The 19,340-nt window shown below is 45.6% G+C and overlaps 2 protein-coding genes across 2 annotated transcripts in view; one reads left to right on the top strand and one right to left on the bottom strand.

Moving 5' to 3' along the window:
* Positions 1 to 825: 825 nt before the first annotated feature.
* On the top strand, positions 826 to 7,581 carry ACP6 (acid phosphatase 6, lysophosphatidic; the record flags this gene model as incomplete). The annotated part of the gene is made up of 9 exons (XM_010192192.1): positions 826 to 954; positions 1,048 to 1,178; positions 1,814 to 1,893; positions 2,691 to 2,778; positions 4,362 to 4,494; positions 5,211 to 5,311; positions 6,629 to 6,724; positions 6,926 to 7,091; positions 7,406 to 7,581. Coding segments are annotated over 9 exons (1,050 nt in total), but the record flags the coding sequence as incomplete, so codon positions are not given.
* Positions 7,582 to 13,419: 5,838 nt separating this feature from the next.
* BCL9 (B-cell CLL/lymphoma 9) overlaps positions 13,420 to 19,340 on the bottom strand; it is a 12,087-nt gene continuing 6,166 nt past the window's right edge. Inside the window, 3 exon segments of the mRNA XM_010192191.1 lie at positions 13,420 to 15,603; positions 16,956 to 17,216; positions 19,160 to 19,340. The exon segment at positions 19,160 to 19,340 is cut by the window's right edge and continues 18 nt beyond it. Of these exon segments, the coding sequence (XP_010190493.1) occupies positions 14,486 to 15,603; positions 16,956 to 17,216; positions 19,160 to 19,340 (1,560 nt within the window). The 3' untranslated portion in view covers positions 13,420 to 14,485.

Below are 19,340 nucleotides of genomic sequence, written 5' to 3'. Positions count from 1 at the left end.
GGCCGCTGCTTTGCTTCACTCAGCCCGTGAATGGGTTTTTTCCCTTCCGAAGGCACAACCGAGAGTAAATTTGGGGAAAAAGCAGGAACGTGGAAGTTAAAAGCGGAACGGCGATGGCTTGACCCCACTTAGCCCGTTAGCGGGGCAGCTGAGGGCAGAGGGACCAACCTCCACTGCGGCTGCAGTGAGCCCTCGGCGTAGGATGCAGGGATGGGCGACTCGGGCTGGGCTGCAGCTGCTGTAACACAAGTTATTGCTGCTCCCAGGGACTTTGCTCTGTAACGCCCAGCGCCTAAGGACACATTGAAGTGGTACTAAGGGACGTGGTTCAGCTCCAGAGTTGGCAGAGTTAGGTTATAGTCAAACTCGATGATTGTAAAGGTCTTTTCCAACCAAACGATGATTCTATGAGCTGCTGCCCTGCAGCACTATGCCTTGCAACAGGTACTCCACAAATGTCTGCTTACTTGCCTTGGTGTCTTTGCGATTGACCCGTCTTCCCCACAGCCTCCAGCCAGGCCAAGGAGGGTTTTTCAGTGCGTGAAAAATAGCAGTGGTGACAATATCCTACAGATTCTTCTCCTGTAAGAGGAGGAAAGCAAATACCACATTTCCTGCGCATTATCTGTGCACAACACGCAGCAGATCAGCAGCTCCAAGATGCAACAGTGCTGCCGTTTCTGAATGTGCCATTTGCAGAGATCAGTTCTCCTTGGCTGTGTTGTGTTATTGGCATTGGAGCACAGAATAAAAGTCCAGCTTTGGTTTAATGCTCTTGGAAGTCCTTGTTTTTCACTGAAGCACTGTTTGTTTGTTTTGAAACAGGTGGAATGGCATCCCTCTCTTTTAGATGTACCTGCTCAGACTAAGTTTGTTTACACGGTGACTGACCTTAATGGAGGACCTCAGCCTCACTCACCCTACGAGGAGCAGTACAAAAAGATTATATTCAAGGTGAGGCTGTCTTTCACAGTGCTTTTTTGTTGCCTCTGTAGACTTGTTTATTCCCATATCTCACTAGAGACCCTTCCTTTTCTTTGCACTTAGGGTGGTGTGATTGCAGGACAGCTGACGACAGTAGGGATGCAGCAGACCTTTGCCCTGGGGAAAAGGCTGAGGAGAAGCTACATGGAAGAAGCCAACTTTCTCTCACCCACATTTAAGCCTGATGAGGTTTTGTGAGTATCTCAGTTCCTTCCTGGACCTTCCCTTGCTTCCTCCCTCCTACAGAGTAAGCCCTGTGCTAGGGACATGCCCTTTTCCATTCTATAGCAGACTGGCTGTCCCCAGGCCTTCATCTTTGCTCAGCCTGCAGAGCCCAGTACAAGAACTCACTCGTGACACAAAGCATCCAAATCCCCAGCCGTCCCAAGTCTGATGCCAGGGACAGACTCGTCTCACCTAGGTTTAACCACTGACAGTGGTATTATGCACCTTTTTGGTGAGTGAAGAGAAACGAGTATTTCTGGAGCACAATTTAACTCAGTGTAGATTAAATAGCTAAAGTTCAGTGAGATGAAGCGCACCCCTGCTGCTATTACCAGTAATGCTCGGAGTGTCTGGTTTAGGATGAGAGAAGAATTACACCAGAGAAGTGCCAGCTGTCTCTGAAGGGAAGTTAAAGGGCAGTTCAGATTTAGGTGTCTATTTAAGATGTCTGTAGGTATCTATAGAGAGGCGAGATGAATCCCACCATAGATTTCCAAAGCCACGCTGAAAGCAGAACCCTCAGTTCCAGCAAGTCCTCCCCACCTGTAGCTGTGTCCATGTGAAGAAGAAATTGCTACTTCACACACTGCTTTCTCTCTTTCAGCATCCGTTCCACTAATATTTTCCGGAATCTGGAGTCCACACGGTGCCTGCTAGCTGGGCTGTACCAACAGCAGAAAGAAGGTCGGAGAGACTTCTGATCAGTGCCTTTCCCTTCTCAGTCTTCCCTAGATGCACACTCCTCGCACATCCCAACTCTGTCTGGCTCCAGGTCATTAATAGTTCTCCCGTTCTTTGCACCTGGCCCTCTTCCCCACACTCTCCTGGTTCTTTATGTTCTTTATCAACTTGCTCCCTTTCTTTGTGTAGCTTTCTGCTGATGCTTCAGGTTGGATCTGTTGCCATGAATGCTGAAATTTCAGACCTACTGAGGAGGTTAGCATTAATCCACTTCAGAATCAAGAGGGCAAAAGTTACAGGTCCAATGTTCATCTGAAAAAAGTTTCTCAGAGAAACCCAAGTATCTCAGCCATAGGAGTACCAAGATCCTTTACAAGTGCGGTATCTGGAGTAACTTTTAACTGTACCCTATGGTTGACAACTACTTGCATGTCCCAGAAATACACTCTAGGTTTTGAAGATCTTGCCTCTTCTCCCTCAGATCCAGGAACAAATAGCAGAAGTGACTTGCCAGAACTCCTTACACCTCATGACACAAACTAATTTTGTCTCATACAAACACTAGAAAACACACACAACACACAACTAGCAAGCTTTACAAGGTGCACAGCAGACATCCCTGTGGAATTAAATGCTCCATGCTCAGAAACAAGGACAGAGGCTTGTGTTGCAGGTGATAGCTCAGGGGGAATTGCTAGTTGACAGCAGTGGACTTGAGCACAAAGACTGCAGGAGTGATTAAAGCAGTCTAAAGACACAGGTGCACTAGTGATCACAGAAACTTCCTTCTTCTTCCACAGGACCGGTTGTCATTGTCACTGATGAAGTAAGCTCTGAAATCCTCTACCCCAATTACCACAACTGCCAGCGCCTGAAATGCTTGAGCAGGTAATTGCCAGCCATACCTCCCCATACGACTTCACTGCTGTTTCATTTCTGCAGTAGTAATTTAAAACTACACGTTTTCTTCCCATTTCCCAATTTCTTCATCTGCCACTTACTGTTCTATGGGAATGGTTAGCTAGTTGTACAAAATGCTCAGTAAGCAGAGTCATATACCAAGCAGTGGCACCAGAAGAAAATATAGAGACTTTTTCTTGAAAGACCAATTTAATTTAGTCTGTGTCTAGCAAATACTCATTACTAGCTAATGTACAGCTATTCTGCGGCATTGCTGCAGGGCAGAATTAATGTAATTTACATCCCTTAACACGCCTTTCAAGTGTGAACATATTGGGCCTCCTTTTTATATTCAACTTCTGGTTTGGGGGTTATTACAACATTCCTGTCACATTTATACCTCGAAGAAACTGAAATATACTCGGCCTTGACACATTTAACAAAGACTAATGAAATAAAATAAGGAACATCTTACACAGAAAGAACATTCATGTTGGCAGAGTCAAGCAAATGCCTGTGCCAGGTTGGGCATGGGGTAGAAACTGAAGAAGAGAAGCAAACGTATTACAGTTTGGATGGATTATACATTAGCATATTTTTGTCCAGAATTCAAGGGTTGTCAAAATTCACTTGCAAAAGCTCACTATATAATGCTTGACTCTGCAGGCAAAGGGTTGTTCTTGACAGTGGTGAGACGATGGCCCATAGAAGCAGAGCATTCCGCCTCACTAACAGTAACATCAACTGCCCAAAAAGGGAGTAGACTGCAAGGTCCTCTTCTCCCTCTCCCCAGCCCACCAATTGAGCACATTTTGTGACCATGTCAAGGTGGATCTTTTTAAGCTGCAGGAGGAAGCACTGCCTCAGCTTACAGGCTACCTATACCAGGACTTAGAGCACACTCAATTTCAAACAGAAACTAGGCCAGTTCCTAAAAAAATAAAAAGCAAACTTTAAAAGCCTTTTCCACCTCCTTCCCAGCAGATCAGGGTCAGAGAAAATAAAACATATGCAATGTATTTTGCTGGAAGTACATAGCCAGCATGGATATTCTCAGCTAAACTTTTTAAAATAAAATTAAAACAGTGTAAAGAGGCGAATGGCTTCTAATATAGCGAGAGGCAAATTTAAGCTACAAGTGAGTATCTAGGTGTTTCCCTTTTCCCACACCCTACAGCAATCAGTTCAAAGCTTCTACCCTTTCTCCTTTCATGAGGGAGTTAAAGGCTGCTCCCTGAAGACACAGACTTGTACTGTTCCAGTATGACCAGATCTGTTAACTGATACACAGCCCTTGCTTATGGGAACCACTTCTGAGGTGTTCACATCTCAATTTTTCCCCCACCTCTGTGAAAGGAGATAGCCAGCTCTGACCCTTGACATCTAGATACAGTGTCTGTCCACTCTGCAACTTAGACTCCAAACATCAGGAATCCCTCAGTATCCTGTAGTGCTTCTCTTCTACCCCTCACTGTTGTCAGAACTCCACTGGGCTGGTATCACCAAAAAAAACACAAAAGAGAAAGTCTGATATGTGAAGTTTCTGTTTTGTTTTCTTAATTCCCTGACAGGTATAAGTTGAAGAATGCTCTGCAACAGCCAGGTATCTCTGATGATTTGAAAACAATTAAGAAGAAGATGGGTATTGATGATGATAAGTCTGTGGATTTTTTTCATCTCCTTGATAACATTTTTGCTGAGCAGGTGAGCTGAGCGGTTCTGTTGCACTGTTGCAGAAAGAAACATCTCTTTACCATGCATATGGAGGGAACCACAGAATGCCAACACCCAGTGATATCAGTGGGTACCCCAGTACCTTTCTGTGCAATCCAGGAAAGTTTCTAAAAATAGCATGGCCTTTTTAAAAAGCAAGATGTGGAGTCAGCTTTGCTCTAGGATGGATGAAGACTCATCTCCAGCGTTTGTGCTCTTACCTTGAAATCCAGTATCTCATTCAAGTGTCATGAAGTAGAGCTAAGAGAGCAGTTTGGCCTCGCTTACTCTGTTACAAAGTGCTTGCTATTTTCTGGCAGTCAGCACCTAATAGATTCATCTTAATCCTGGTTCCTTCAGCCAGATTGCTTCTGCTACTGGAAGGGGGCTGAGCATATTTGTACCCCATTTAGTACCTTTTTTTTTTTGCTGGAGCTAATGGTAATTGGGCTGGCTGGCAGTTGAATAGCTCAAGGCATTACACTCCCTTCACGTAGAAGTGTATCCACAAGAACAAACATCCATCCTTTTGGTACACAGAGCAAGTCTGTATGTTCAAAACTATGCTAGAACTCCTGACATGAATACCGTAGTATAATACTGTAGTACAAATGCTGCAACGTGAACAGCTGTTTTCTGTGGGCAGTCATCCATCTGTCCTCAGAGAGGGTCAAACCCCATTGTTATGTTACATCCTCTCCTTCCAGGTGCACAATTTGCCAAGCTGCCCTGTGCTGAAGAGCTTTCAGCAGACAGTTGAGCGCCGATCTATTGACGTGCTGCTTTTCTTTCTGGAAGATGGTTCAAGGTGATTGCTTGTATCCATGCCTCCAGCCTTAGGGGTTGGCTTAGACTTACCCAGGGTGGATATGCTACACGCACTTACTGAGGCAGACAGAAGTCCTTTCTGGTCTGCTGCATTTGCCCACCAGAGGCCACTGCCCCCACATGAGCCTCAGCCATCTCAGCGTCAAGTCCAGTGCTTTTGAGTCAGGAGGAGGCCAAGATGTGGGCTTGCGTCCTGTTTTGCCGACAGTGACAGTCGTGGAGAGGAACAGTAGTAGTCCTGGAGGAACAGTAGTAAGCCACTGAGGCAGCCAGCAAAGGCCTCAGTTTCCACGGTGGCTTTAGTGAACCTGCATCAAAGGCCAAAGCAGAGGAGACCAGCAGACAGTCCAGCCTGAGCGCTGAGGCTGCACAGGCGAGGCTGCCCTCGCAGATGCACAACTACAATCTGGATTCCAGCCTGGGAAGTCAATCCCAGGGATGGCATCCGCACAGCTGGGCTGAGAAGTGTTGATGCTAGTGGAAAAGGTGATGCCAGGCCCTGCACGCATGTAACTACTTGCAAAAGAATCTGCTGCTCCATGCAGTTAATTACCTCCTCCCACAGTTTTTTGTGAAGGTGGCTGAGTTGCTATCCTAGCAGCCACATTGATCAGCCACATTTTCCTTTCAGATGCATTCACAGCTGCCACATTGATCAGCTCTGCTCAGGTAGTGGTATAGGACCGCCTTTTCTTGAACTTGTATTGGAGATCTCGGGTACTGACAGACTGATTTCCCCCACTCCCACAACACCGGGGAGAGCCACAGTCACCCTCATCCTACATTTCCACTGATGTGTTCCTTAGGTAGAGGGATTTTCTTCACACCAGGAGTTGTCCAAGGATCTCCTCTTTGTTATAAAAACTAATTTTTAAGTATAGCCACCACCTTCTTAAATCCCACTTCTTCCCCTTCTGTCAAAGACCCCAACCACTTCAGTTGCTGTTTTGCAGTCAACTACAGTTATGTTCCCTAGCTGAAAACCATGCATTCAAAAATCACAACGAGGGAAACAAAATAGCATAGAGAACATCAAGGGGTTTCTAGGTTTCCCTTTATGTGGGCTACATCTCATGAGACTCCTTGTTAACACCCAGTCTGCAATCACATTAGAAGCTCTGTGGTGACTAGGCAACTGCCAAAATAAAAAGTAACTGTAGGAATTGCATTTAATACTTCTTAGCTACACTCAATATGTGTTACCAATTTGTAAGAGAAAAGCGGGTCCCCAGGTGATCTTCTGAAATTATTTAATTTGAAAGTTTAAAAATGAGATTTATTTCTGCTGCTTTTATAGAGAAGTTCTTCAGATGAGTGTTGGTCTCCTTTTCCGTACCTTGCAGAAGAACATTACAGAAGCAGTAAATCCCTCATCTCCAGCTGAAAAGGCCAGGTACAGGACAGATCTTTTCCTTTAATTGTTATAAATTCTGACTTGCTGTCAGTGTGAAAAGCTGGTTCAGAAATAAGTTGAATGTGTGGGTAGAGGACAAGTGCTCATCTGCTAGAAAAAGCATGAGTGCAACTGACTATCCATAGAGGAACACAGCTAACATTTTAGGTTTGGGTTTGTTTTTTTCCCTTCCTTTATCAGAAAGCTCATTCTCTATGCTTGTCATGACACTACCCTTATTCCTCTCCTGGTGGCACTGGGCACCTTTGATGGCAAGTGGCCACGTTATGCTTCAGATGTGACCCTGGAACTGTACCAGGACCGGCAGTCCAAAGAGTGGCTTGTTCGCGTGTCTTACTGTGGAGAGGTAAGATCCCAGGGGATCTTGGGCTTTATGGTTTTACTGTGCGCGCGTGTAAAGCTGTGAAACAAGACTTGTTCTGAGCATGCCATCAAGCCAGATGACAGTGTAAGACACCTACAGCACATCCATGGTAGCCAAGATACCTTTTCTGTTGAACTGGCTATTGATTTAGTGTGAGCTCAGGCAAAGACTTTGAACTTCTGCCTCTGTTGTCGTCTCGACTACCACATTTCCCTGCCACAGAACGCATTGGTATCAGCAAAAAAAGGGCTTTGGGAATGCACAAGATCTGTGATTGTGTCTCTTTGCCTTTGCAGGAACAAGTGGTGAAAGGATGCAGAGCAGGTCTCTGCCCACTCGAAGAATTTCTAGACGTTCTTTCACAGTACTCAGTCAGTCCAGAGGAATACAATAACCTGTGCTCCCAAATGGAGGGGGATTAGCAAACTGCCTGCTAATTAAGTTGTCTTAAATTAAAATTAGTTTATTGTCACCATCTTTGACTATTTTTCTTCATATTCCTGCCAGCCTTCCCTATTCCAAAGATATTTTAGATGAGGGGTCTTTTTCCTACCAGACACAGGGTGGCACAGTGTCACTTTTCACCGTTAGCAGCAAGATGAGAGAAGCCACGTAACAATGCCTCGAGTTCACTTCTGAGGTAGCCACACGAAATCAGGGAGAGGCTGAAAGCAGCAAGGGAAAGAACACTTCAGGAACACGAGAGAAAACATACCTGTTCCTCAGATGCTGGGACTGTGGGATGAAGTCCAGCTTGCTCTGTGCTGTCAAACTTCAGCAAGAAGACAACGACACAACTGCTTTTATGTATGGCAAACTGCAGGTGCCACTCTGCCTTTCCCTTTTGTCATGTTGGAGGGTTGCTCTGCAAACAGATGAACCTCCCAAATTGCATAGCATTTAGCTACCCCATCTTCTTGAGGGCATTTTTGCGCACACAAAACCTCTCCAAAGGGACAGAAACCTCTTCCCTGCACTCCTGTAATTACGGAAATTGTGCTGCAAACACGCAAAACAACCACAGCGGGCCAAGTACAAGAACATGCACTCTTGGTGAACTCTGCTTAATGTACTTTAGACAAGGAAGTCCAGGGAGCTGCTACTGACTTCAACTTTGAGCAGCGTTGCATTTATTTTGCTCTTGCTGAAACAGGCACACACCAGCATAGCCAACACAAGTGCTTCTAGCTGAGATGATGACACTTTTTCCTGTAAGACAATACTAAGGATCACTATGTTGCTAAAATGTTCATTTTTTAATCAGTAAATAAAACTTGGAACCTGACCTACTTCTTTGGGATTGTAAAGGCTAAAATAGGGGGACCACTTATTAAAAAGGCCCTGCAGTTTTGGTTGTTAGCCCTTCTCACTTAGCAAAATCAGACTGCCGTGATGGTAATGCAATTCATTGACAGATACATGACTGGAGGCACTACAATACCTTCTCTGAGAAGCGTGGGTTGGATTTACCTCTACTCTTTCATTAGCCTGCCCCCACCACAATTACATGTTGACACCACGCACAGTGAACAGAGTAATTTGAATACTAAATACATCGCTGGAGGTCTCACTGAACTGCTATTAGAAGCTGTCAAAAAAAGCAAACAAAACATTTATTACTTTCCAGCAAGTTTTTATACAGCCTAAAACCGTAATGCCATTATATAAAATCAGTGGTCTACCCCTGCTTAAGAACAGCGCGTTCTGCTCTAATCGAGCTCTCACGCACAGTTTGGAAAACAGTGATGGAAACCTTGGGCGTAAGGCTGCAAGCTTTTTGTGAGACATGGTCTGTTTGGGAAAGGAGTATCAGGGAATGGCATCAGAGGCTTTGGCTATACTAGCAAAGCAGGAATTCACATACCTTCTTCTCAACAAGAGCTAGAAGGATCTCCCAGCAAAACTGACCAGCAACCAGGTTAAAAATGGCAACACGGTCAAGGCCCTCAGAACTCAGCAGTGCGAACTATCCTAGTGCGTGTAAAATTGCTAAAGGGCACCACATTCACACCATTAAAATAATCAAATCACTCTAGGCAGGGTAATACACATTTCAGTAGCAGCAGCAGACCTCAGAAAAACGGGTCAGCTTCCTGGCAGTGGCTGGGAAGAAGCCTCCGCTGAGACCAGGGTATTTCACCACTGTCTCTTACATCATTTCTGCAGTGCCCGCTGTGCCCTGGTCTGGCATTACACTTCCCCTCTGTGTGGATGTGCTTGGGCCACGCATTGGTCTCATCCCACTGAGCAGCTCCGGTAGTTGTGTTCCACAGTGCTAAGAAGGCGTTATTTCTGACCACAGCTAGCATAAATAATGATTTCATAAGAGGACTGGTGGGACAATGGGAGAGTTTTCAGACCGAAGGACACAGGTAGTAACTGGGAAGCGCTGAACTGCAAATTGAGCATAGAAGACCTGAGGCATTTCTGAAAACATGGAATAAAAATTTCCAGAAATCAAGACTTTCCCAAGGAACCAGTGTATTTACATGAACAGACTGACCCTTTGCAAGAACTGGGAAAGCCACAAATCCCAGGGGAAAGAAAAAGAAATCAAAAACTTTCTTACCCTTAGCTGCCTATGAGAACTGCTGATGCGAGCAGCCAACATATTCAACCTCAGGTTCCCTCAAACTTGAGCTGGAGCTGCTAACCCAAGTTAGTCTGCCTCCCTTGCTATATTTTAGTCCAATAGAGTTAATGCAGGTTGGTCAACTTAAACCTAAGAGACTTGTCATTCTGCATTGCAAAGCTATTCTCAGATAGCATGGTTCACTTAAGGCAATGTTACTATAGTAGGTAATTGGCAAGAATAGATGTCAAATTCAGGGGTTTGTTTTCTCCTCCTGTAAAACATCCTCTATTAAAGTTTCTAGTATCCCAGACGAAACAGCATCATTTTTCTTCCCTGCCTCATGCTCTGACTCAAACAAAAACAATTGTAAGCTTAAAAACCTGAGTGTGTAATGAGTCACAAGGACCTACATCTCTCGGCACAGGAAGTTGACTGGTTGAAAGTCAAAGAAAATCAAGAGGATAGTGAGCTTTGTGTATATGTCAAGAAATCCAACATAGTAAAGCTAGCAGTTTGAGTCTGGATCTTTTTAAGGCCTGAAGAACACTCCTGATAATATCCTTTAACCTTAAGCAGAAGCACCACGATAAAGCTAGGTGTTACACATCCACCACAAACTACATCAACAGAAATAACTGTGGACTGGCTAAAAATGGAAGACTTTTTAAATCAGAGGTCACCTCACCAGAAAGATGACACACAGCACAGGTACAAGACAACTTACCTCTTTCAGGTTAAGAATTACTACCAATCAATACAGTGAAGTGCATTCTACTAAGTACAAGCCTACATCAAACATGGATCATTTCTCCTTGAGAAATATCAAAATAGGGAACAGGTTTCAGCCAACAGCCTGCCAACGCTGTACAAGGAAAACATTCACCACTGTGAGTGCAGAAGACCACCACCAGTGAAATGAAGCTTTTTCTGCCACCAGAGTGAAAACCAGCACAGTAGATGGTCAGCATACCAAGCACCACAAACTTAAGTCTTGTGTATACCGTATTTGTAATAGCCCCAGCACTTCAGTACAACAAATGCTGAGTTCCAATGGTCTAAGGGGCATGTTTAGGATTCTCATTTACCCTCAGAAAGAGTCAGGCACCCGCATCTACTACACGTCAGGACACGTGTGCTGTACCAGAAGCACCACCAGTGTGCAAATCCCAACCAAGACTGGTGCAATTAGGTCTTCACATATTGGTCTGTTTTCTGAAACATTACCCATTAGATACCACTAGGAGGTCAGGACTAAATTCGTAAGGCTGGCTACTTGCTTGTCGAGTTCTTTGGTAGATTAGGTAGCCCATGATACAGGTACAAAGCTGGAGTTCATTTGGGTGGCATTTAAAACTGCCAGCGTACTTCACAGATGACCTGTTTGCTACAGTCTACTACTTTAAAACAAACAGATTTCAAGTATTTTAAACTTTTGATTTAGCAGGCGCATTACTTTGCATCTCAGAAGTTCACCATCTGCTGGGTTTACCTTTTAAATCTCTCCGCACTCCGGCTGCGCAGCCATCTGGGATGAGATAATTTGAACAGCAGACTGTTTCCTCCCATGTTACTAGAGAGGAAGAGCAGCCAAGCATGTATGAATAAAGCCTATTTCATTCTTTCAAACAAAGGTGGAGGAGGATGATTTGGAAAGTTGTTTTTTTTAAAAAAAAAAAGAGAAGAAGAAAGGAGAAGGGGGGAGGGGAAGAAAACTAAAAATGGCAACCCCACTTTCAGTCTTCAACTGCACCATGACTACCAGAGCCGAGTCACAGTTACTATTGATTATAAATAAGCAGGAGAGAACAGAGCCTGACTTACAGATCCCAAGGTGAATTTGCAAGGCTGGCAGCTAGAAAGCTTTTCCATTTGCAAAGCAAAAAGAGGAGAAGTAGAATAAGAGCAAAACAAAGTTCAGTCTACATCTGCTGAGTCATTTTTCCAACCAGAGCCAGCTATGGCACTAGCATCTCTTGTCTATCACCGGGTGCAAACATCTGAAATCGAGTGCACCCATGTGAACTCAGGAGAATCCACGTCTTCTGCATTTTCTGTAGGAAACAATCTCATTAAGATACCAAATACCAGCATCTTAAGTTAGACAGACACAGAAGGAACTTGAATCATCCACTATCTTTAAAATACATTCTTTCAAAGTGGCTCTAAAACAGTGAATCCCCTATACTGTTTTGGTTTTTTTTTTATTTAGGATAAAATGTAGTCACCTCAAATCCTTTGCTATTCAAAATACCTCAACAGGCATAGGAGGCACTGAGAAAGACTTTAAAAAAAGCCAAGCCCTCCAGGTTATTTCTATGTCGATCAAGACGACTGCTTTGTTCAACACGGTAAAACACAGTCAGGAGTCGTGGCAGAAGTAGCAACACTTAAAAAGCTTGTACTGTGACAATTCCTGTGCAAGGTCCTAAAAAGGGAGCTGTGCAACCATTTAAAGAAGAGGTAAATCCACTCTACAGAAATAACACTTACTGTGTCATTGTCAGCTCTTTCTAAAATCCTGACAAGCCTGTGCTTCAGGCACGCTGCTTGTCTTGTTAGAGGGAAGCACCACAACATACATCCTACACTTTGTCAAAAGAGTAATTCTCACCCAAAATCATTGTAAATTTGCATGACAGCACAAAGGTGAATTAGGAAGCAGGCAACAGACGGCTCTGAGGCTTGCACGGCTTCACTCATTTTGTAACACTGCCAACTAAACTTTGGTAAGCTGGCCACGGGCAGCAATTCCTCCACCTGGAAAGGGTCAGTTAACTCTGACAAAATTCTCACACACAAACACAGTCAAGATACTCATTCTCCACGTGAAGCTTCACATTAATAGGAAACTACTCATTAGAATAATTTCAAGTAACAGTAAGTGGAAGGAAAAACAGAGGTTACACACTCCATATACAGTGCTGAGGGACCAGAAAGCAGAGAGCCACAGAGCTCACACTCTGCCCTGCAGATCCACACCTGGCTCGTCCTGATCTTCTCCAGGAGCAGGGCTCAAGCCCTGAGCCATGCTTTGGCATCCAGTCTCTCGCTCCTCATAGACAAATCCATAAAATCTTGTTGAAATTCTCTCAAAAGGCAAGTTTGAGAAGACAGGGGGATTAGGAAGCAATCGATGAGAACTGCAGCAAAGCAACAATTTACCCAGCAGGGTTGTCTCGATAAAAATCTGCTCGCTGGGGATTTCTCTCTCACCTTTGTTATTTAACATCATCCATCCCCCACTATCTCGGCCTCTGAGCAATGGCAGTCAGAGACCTTACCCAATCCCAAGCCCCCAGGGGGGACACACAACCCCAGTGCCCCATACAGCGCTGGACTCCAGCACTCGGCAGGCAGACACCACCGCTTCAGGGAAGCCACGTACCTTGTAGTGCTGCAAACACTCGCCAGGAGGAAGTGACGGAGACAACAACTTTCAGCTGTTCTTCAACCCTCAACAAATTAAGGAAGAAAGACTACAACTACCATCCCTGGGGCGTTCCGAAATAAGACCTCACTCTGAGGAAAAACAAACTCTGTTCAGATTAAGCAAACAGAGGTGCCTTGCAAGGAGCAGGCAGCTGCCTGCAGCCCAGACTTTTAGGAGCTGCCAAAGCTTACCTCACCTGGCCTCTGGGCTGGCTGCGACCATAAGGAAGAGCAAACAGTCATCTGGGCAGCAGTCTGATGTACACAGAAACAACTGGACTGGTTAAAGAAGACAGTTCATTTTTGTAAGAAACAATATATTTTATTTTTCTGACACCACAGCCCTGGCGAGTGGTTTTGTACCAAATTTAATGGAGGTTACACAGAACGTTTTACGCTGAGGAGGAAAAAAAAATAACCACAAAAAAAATCCTGGATAACTTTTAGTGTCTGTTCCACTCCCACATTAATAAAATCACTTGGGGTTTCTAAGAAAAGGAGAATAGGAAACAGTGAGAGAGACTACTGTAGGATGTAACAGTGTCCAAGTCCAGCCCCTTCCTAAAAGTGGGAGGAGTCCCCACGTGAGGAGAGGCTCTCCTAGATTCACTCTCCAAAATAACACAAGGTATTGCAGCTGCCATAGGAGGAGATAGAAGGGGGACGGAGAGAGAGAGAAGCCTATTTAATAAAGAGTGGGAGGGAGAGACAGAAGGTGCTGGACAGCACGCCATAATTTGAAAAATATGTCCTTAACTTATTATTTATTTCTTTTAAAAGATTCCCCTCACTGAACTTAAGTTCCTTTTTGTGCTTTTCATTAATACTCTGCTCTGAGGTCGTAGTTTGGTTTTTCTATACATTGGAGTTGAAGGAAAATAGTCCGAAGTTCTGAAGATGGATTCTCCACCTAAAGTAAACAGCCTAGAATCCCATTCTCCTCTCACCCCAAAGACTAAAGTCTCTGCTAAAATCCCTTTTACAATATAGTACAGTACACAAAAAACCCCAAAAATAACCAAGAGTCCTGGGAGAAGCCAGTCCGAAGGACGTAAACATACAGAGAATGGTGCAACTTGTGACAAATGGCAATTCTCAAAATACAGCTACAGATTCTCAAAGCAGGTGCCGTCACGGGATACCCAAGTCCACAAAAATAATTTTTAAAAAATAAATCTTAAAAAAAAACAACCTGTTAAAATGAATAATTTTTTTCAGGTAATTCCATACATTCGAGATTTCCCAAAGTGTCCTCTGGTCTCTTTTCACCTATTGCATGGCCAAACTGTACTCCTGAAGCTCCCAAAAAAGCCCTCAGGACTTGGAATCTCATCTTGACAAGGATCAGAACATCCAGTCTTATGGTAGCAGCTTAAAACATCATGTTCCCTGGGTTTCCAGGGCCTTGGCTAAATCCTCCCATGCCAACGTCAGCAGCCATACCTCGGGGCCTCATCTGGGGGGGAATCATGATGTTTTGTTGGGGTCCCATCATGCCCTGCATTGACATCATCATACCAGGTGACCCCACAGGGCCCGGGTGGCTGTACAGCCCCGCAGGGGCTCGGTCCTTGCCTGGGATCATGCCCACGGCGGCCACGGGGTTACTCATTAGTGCAGGCTGGCCAGGCATCGCCGTTTGTGCTGGTGACATCATGCGGTGGTGCGGCCCCATCATGCCTTGCTGCAGGAAGGCTGGCGGCCTCATCGGGTTGTGACCTGGCATGGACGGAGCCGTGCCAAGAGGGATATCCGGAGTTCCCACCGGCCCGGGGCCCCCCATGCCGGGCAACGTTAGTCCCATCCTCGGGGTCTGCTCTGCTATCATCCCCTGCATGTGGGAGAAGCCGGGCCCAGGACCCTGTGGCTGCTTGCGGCCCGGCACCTCCCCACGAGGGAAATACTGTAGTGTCTGGCTAGGCTTCTCCGACGGGATGATCCTGGACAGGTCAAACTCAGGTATTCCCGTGGCTCCGGGACGGATCACCTCCTGCAGCTCCGGATCAGTGAAAACTGAAGGCATATTGTTTCCCAGAACAGTGAAGGAGTCTGGACCGCCAGGGCCTCCAGTCTTGCAAAGTGCTGGATCTGTCGAACTTTGGGGCAGGTTGGTAGGACGCCCCAGAGGTCCTTCTCCGTGGAAGCCCATTCCCGCTGGGAAGTTGCCTTGTCCACCGCTGGGCCCGTTGTGTGGAAATGGCACCTGCTGTGGAGGGGACTGTACGGGAGGAAAACCCTGTGGGAAGCCCAGGCGTCCTTGAGGTACCATTGGAGACTCCTGGGAACCGTGCCCCATCATTGGGTTGTGTGACATCAGGCCAGGTCCCACGGGGACCCCGTGAGGAGGTATGTTGGGTCCCATAGCATTTGGAGAGGGCATCTGGTTGTTATGGGAAAGAGGCTGGGTCATTCCCATTGGGCTAAGGGTTGGCATTGGACCCACTGGGTTTGGACCTGAAATTCGAGGATTCTGAGAATTAATGCCCATTCCTAGGGAAGAAATAAGGAATCACATTTAGATAACAGCCAATAATAATCAATAAAGCTATCAGAGAGCTTCCTGCAAGGTTACCAAGTCCACACACGTACAAAAAAAATAATTACTGCTAGTAAAAACACATCAGTAATGGCTCTGGAAAAATGTTATTTTAACCAGAAAATTGATGCCACCAGCACAGCTGCCTCCCTAAGCTCGTCACTGCCCTATCAAAAAGCAACTAAAGCCTGCTCTGTAAATAGGATCTTGATCCAACCCACACCTTTCCTACATCCCTGATGAGACACGCAGTAACAAAAATGTCCGTGACAGATTATCAGCATACGGACACTTGTCCACTGGGAAGTGACTGAATCTCCTTTCAAAACTCAAGAAATGATACATCAGGTAACATCCAGTCTCATAAGACTAGGAGGCAGCGATCAATGAGGTTAATGAGCTATCATGATGAACTTATTCAATTAGCCAGCTTCCCCAGGTACATTCAGCCAGAGTGGCTGATCATTACTGTGAGAAACAGACAGCAAAGCTACAGCTAAACTCATCAAGAATTCATTACAAATTGCCACTCTTACGAAACATGCACTCATCCCCTCTTCTAACTGTGTTAATTCAATTGGGTGGAGGGGCTACAGTCTACTTTTGTATTAAATATATACTCATGAACATTAATCTGTCAGCAGAGACTGGATTTCTCATATAAACATGCTCACCCACAAGACTGCCCAAAAGGACAATGTTTTATTTCACTTCTCCTTTAACTCTCTCAGGCAGGGAACAGGACAGTTCCCCTCAGTCCTAGCTGAGGTCACCTGCAATTACACATTCCCTACATAAAAAGATGTATACATTTTGAGAAGGTGCTCTAACACTCTGTTCTGTTACAAAGGCAAGCCATAAAACCCAGGAAAAGACAGGATTATTTGCTGTTCAAAAAAACCCCATAAAAACTTGTGCAGCTTCTACGACACTGCCTTAAGAGAGAGGAAGAAAGGTTTCCTCTGGATAACACATTGTAGGTCTGACTCTTACTCTCGTGAGCAGCCTTCACTCACACAAGTTAATTCCAGTCTGCCCGAGTGGAAATCTCTCCCATACACAAGGGTTTTCCAGATTAGACACTTTCTGAAGAACAAACACTTTCTGGACAGAAAAAACTTGTTGCAAGGAGAATTTCAATCTCCCTATTTCAGGGAATTGCAACTGCCTTCCTCAAAAACAACCCATGACTATATATTCCTCCAGGGCTGTCCCTCTCACCATCTTCATTTGATGAAGCCTCCATAAAAATCATCCTCACTGTATTGCCTGCTACTTTAGGCTTATGTTTCTTCGAGTTTCTTACCTGATACGCTGTTCATCGGTGGCAAGTTTGGGGAGCGTGCTGGAGGGGAGTCATCATCCGAGCTGGCCACAGTTTTGATGGCATCATGATAGAGCGGTGTGGAGCTGGGCATGGCAAATTTGGACATCCTGGACATCATAATGGAGAGGGGATTCTGGGAGAGGGTTGGCTCTGGAGGCATTGTGTAAGGACTGCTAGAAGGAAGATTTCCAGGGAGAGTCACAGGAGCAGACTGGCTGACTGTGGAAGGAGGTGGACCACCTTAGGGAAAAAAAAATAGTAAAGAAAGAGAAAGAGAAAAAGACTAATTTTTTTCCTTCTTATCATTTTTCACCTTAAATCTCACCCTTTTCTCCTAGAAATCTAAAAAATTAGAAATCCCTTTTATTGCAGAAATCCCTTTTATTTATAAGGGACTATGATTAAAGCAGTCAATGCCTGTGAAAGTTAACCAGAAAAATAAGTCTATTAGTCAAGATGGTTAACATTTGTTATCCTGGACTCTGCACTTCTACTGGAACTCTCTTGAGCCTCTACAAATCCACATGAAGAATTATCAGGTAAGTCTGAAAATCCTACTATTCAAATTCCATACACTGAAGACAGACTTAGGTACCAAGTCTAGCCATAAAAATCAGAATCTGCAGTCAATGAATTGTTCCTGCACCCACCAAGTGTCAACTGTAACTCCTTTTTCTTTAGGAGGCATCAAACAAGGACAAAAGACACAGGCAGCACAACGAAAGCTGTAGCAGCTATTATGCTGAGACATGTGAGCAGATTTCTGACAAGCTGCACCAGCAGCTACAAGCAAAACTCCCTGTTTATGTTTCATTTCAGGTTTTATATACACATATTTGCTGCTCATTCCAGTTAAAGAAAGGTTCTCTGCACCTATTAGTGTAACATCATCCTTTGCTCTCCCAAACCTAGAAATACTCTACTTCTAGTCTCTTTTGTTCTTCACTGATGAATTTCATGCCACTCAGACCACACGTAAAGGAAAGATGCTAAACCAAAGTTGTACTGTCCCTGAAAATTCATCGCACGTTCCTCAACACTCTCCCCCAGAAAAACAAAAGGGGAGCAGAGAATACAAAACTCCTGCACTGCCAAAACATTTATGCTTTGGAGGAGCTGCATGTAAACGCATTTGCTAAGCACAACTCTAGGCCCAGACTAAAGCACTCGGTTCCGACTTGTAGGTGCTTGGGCTCGCACCAGGCATGGCCTCAGCAGCCACGTCAGATGCAAACATCTAGGCCCCCTTCTCAGGCTCCCCTCCCAAACACAGAGACTTGACCAGCAATCCCTCCAGGGGTTACCCTCCCTGCCACCGCCGCTGCCGGTCCCCAGTCCCCAGCCACCGCCGCGCTGTTACCCACAGCAGCACTAGAGGGCAACGTGGGCAACCGGCTCCGCTCCCGGCCTCTCCCAAGCCAGGAGACCTTCAGGAAGGCCACCCAGGGCCAGAGCTGGGAGGCCTGATGGAGGGAAGAGCACGCTTCGGGAGGGAAGGAAAGGGCAGAGGTGTGCTGCCAACAGCCCACTGCCGTTTCAGATGGGGCAGTGCCACCACCTGCACCCCGAGATCCCAGGTACGGCACAGTTCCAGCACGCTACTGAATGCTACATACGGTGTTCAGCTCTCTCCAAAACGGTCAAAGCCAGAACAAATGTTAGCACACCTCCCTGTCTGTGGTGGTAAACCTAGAAAGCACTAACCAGACCTGAACCAGACCTAGATATGCAACTTGCTGACTACACTCAGCATGTCTTTGTAGTGGTCTTTTATCTCCAAGTGTTTTCATAACATGAACAGGATCTTTTTGACAAAGCTACAATCACCAGGAACTATGGCAGAACAGCCAAAAACACATCCAAGGAAAGATTTCTCCCACCAGCACTCCATATCTTTTCACACCTCCTGACCCCTTCCTTTCACTTTTATGCCCTCCAAGTGACCAGCCCTCACTTCGACACACAGGAAGCACAGTGCAAGCCCACAAATACAACAGGGAGGAAAGCGCTTGTGCACCACTTGCACAGCCACCCACTGGACCCCAAGCACAGCCTCCTTCGAGAGGGCAAAGCACCATCTAGCTTCTACCACCCTGCCAGAAACCTCCTCCTCGCTGCACACCTTGGGGTAACTGGACACAAACCAAAGAGCCAAGTACAGATATAGCAGAGGCAGCACTCACCCGACTCCACGTTCCCCAGCATGGCCGGAGAAGACATGGCGAGAGATGCCTTGTGGTTCGGGGGAATCCCAGGGCTCTGCAAAGGAGGCTTTGGAGACGATGTCCATCCAGGAGAAGGTGCAGGGAGAGATGGGGACTTGAGGTGGACAGGAGAAGCAGCAGCAGACCCCAGAACAGGGGG

Source organism: Mesitornis unicolor, unplaced genomic scaffold (assembly GCF_000695765.1).
Source record: "Mesitornis unicolor isolate BGI_N332 unplaced genomic scaffold, ASM69576v1 scaffold55019, whole genome shotgun sequence".
Classification (NCBI taxonomy): domain Eukaryota; kingdom Metazoa; phylum Chordata; class Aves; order Mesitornithiformes; family Mesitornithidae; genus Mesitornis; species Mesitornis unicolor.
This window is presented reverse-complemented; position numbering and strand designations above follow the sequence as displayed.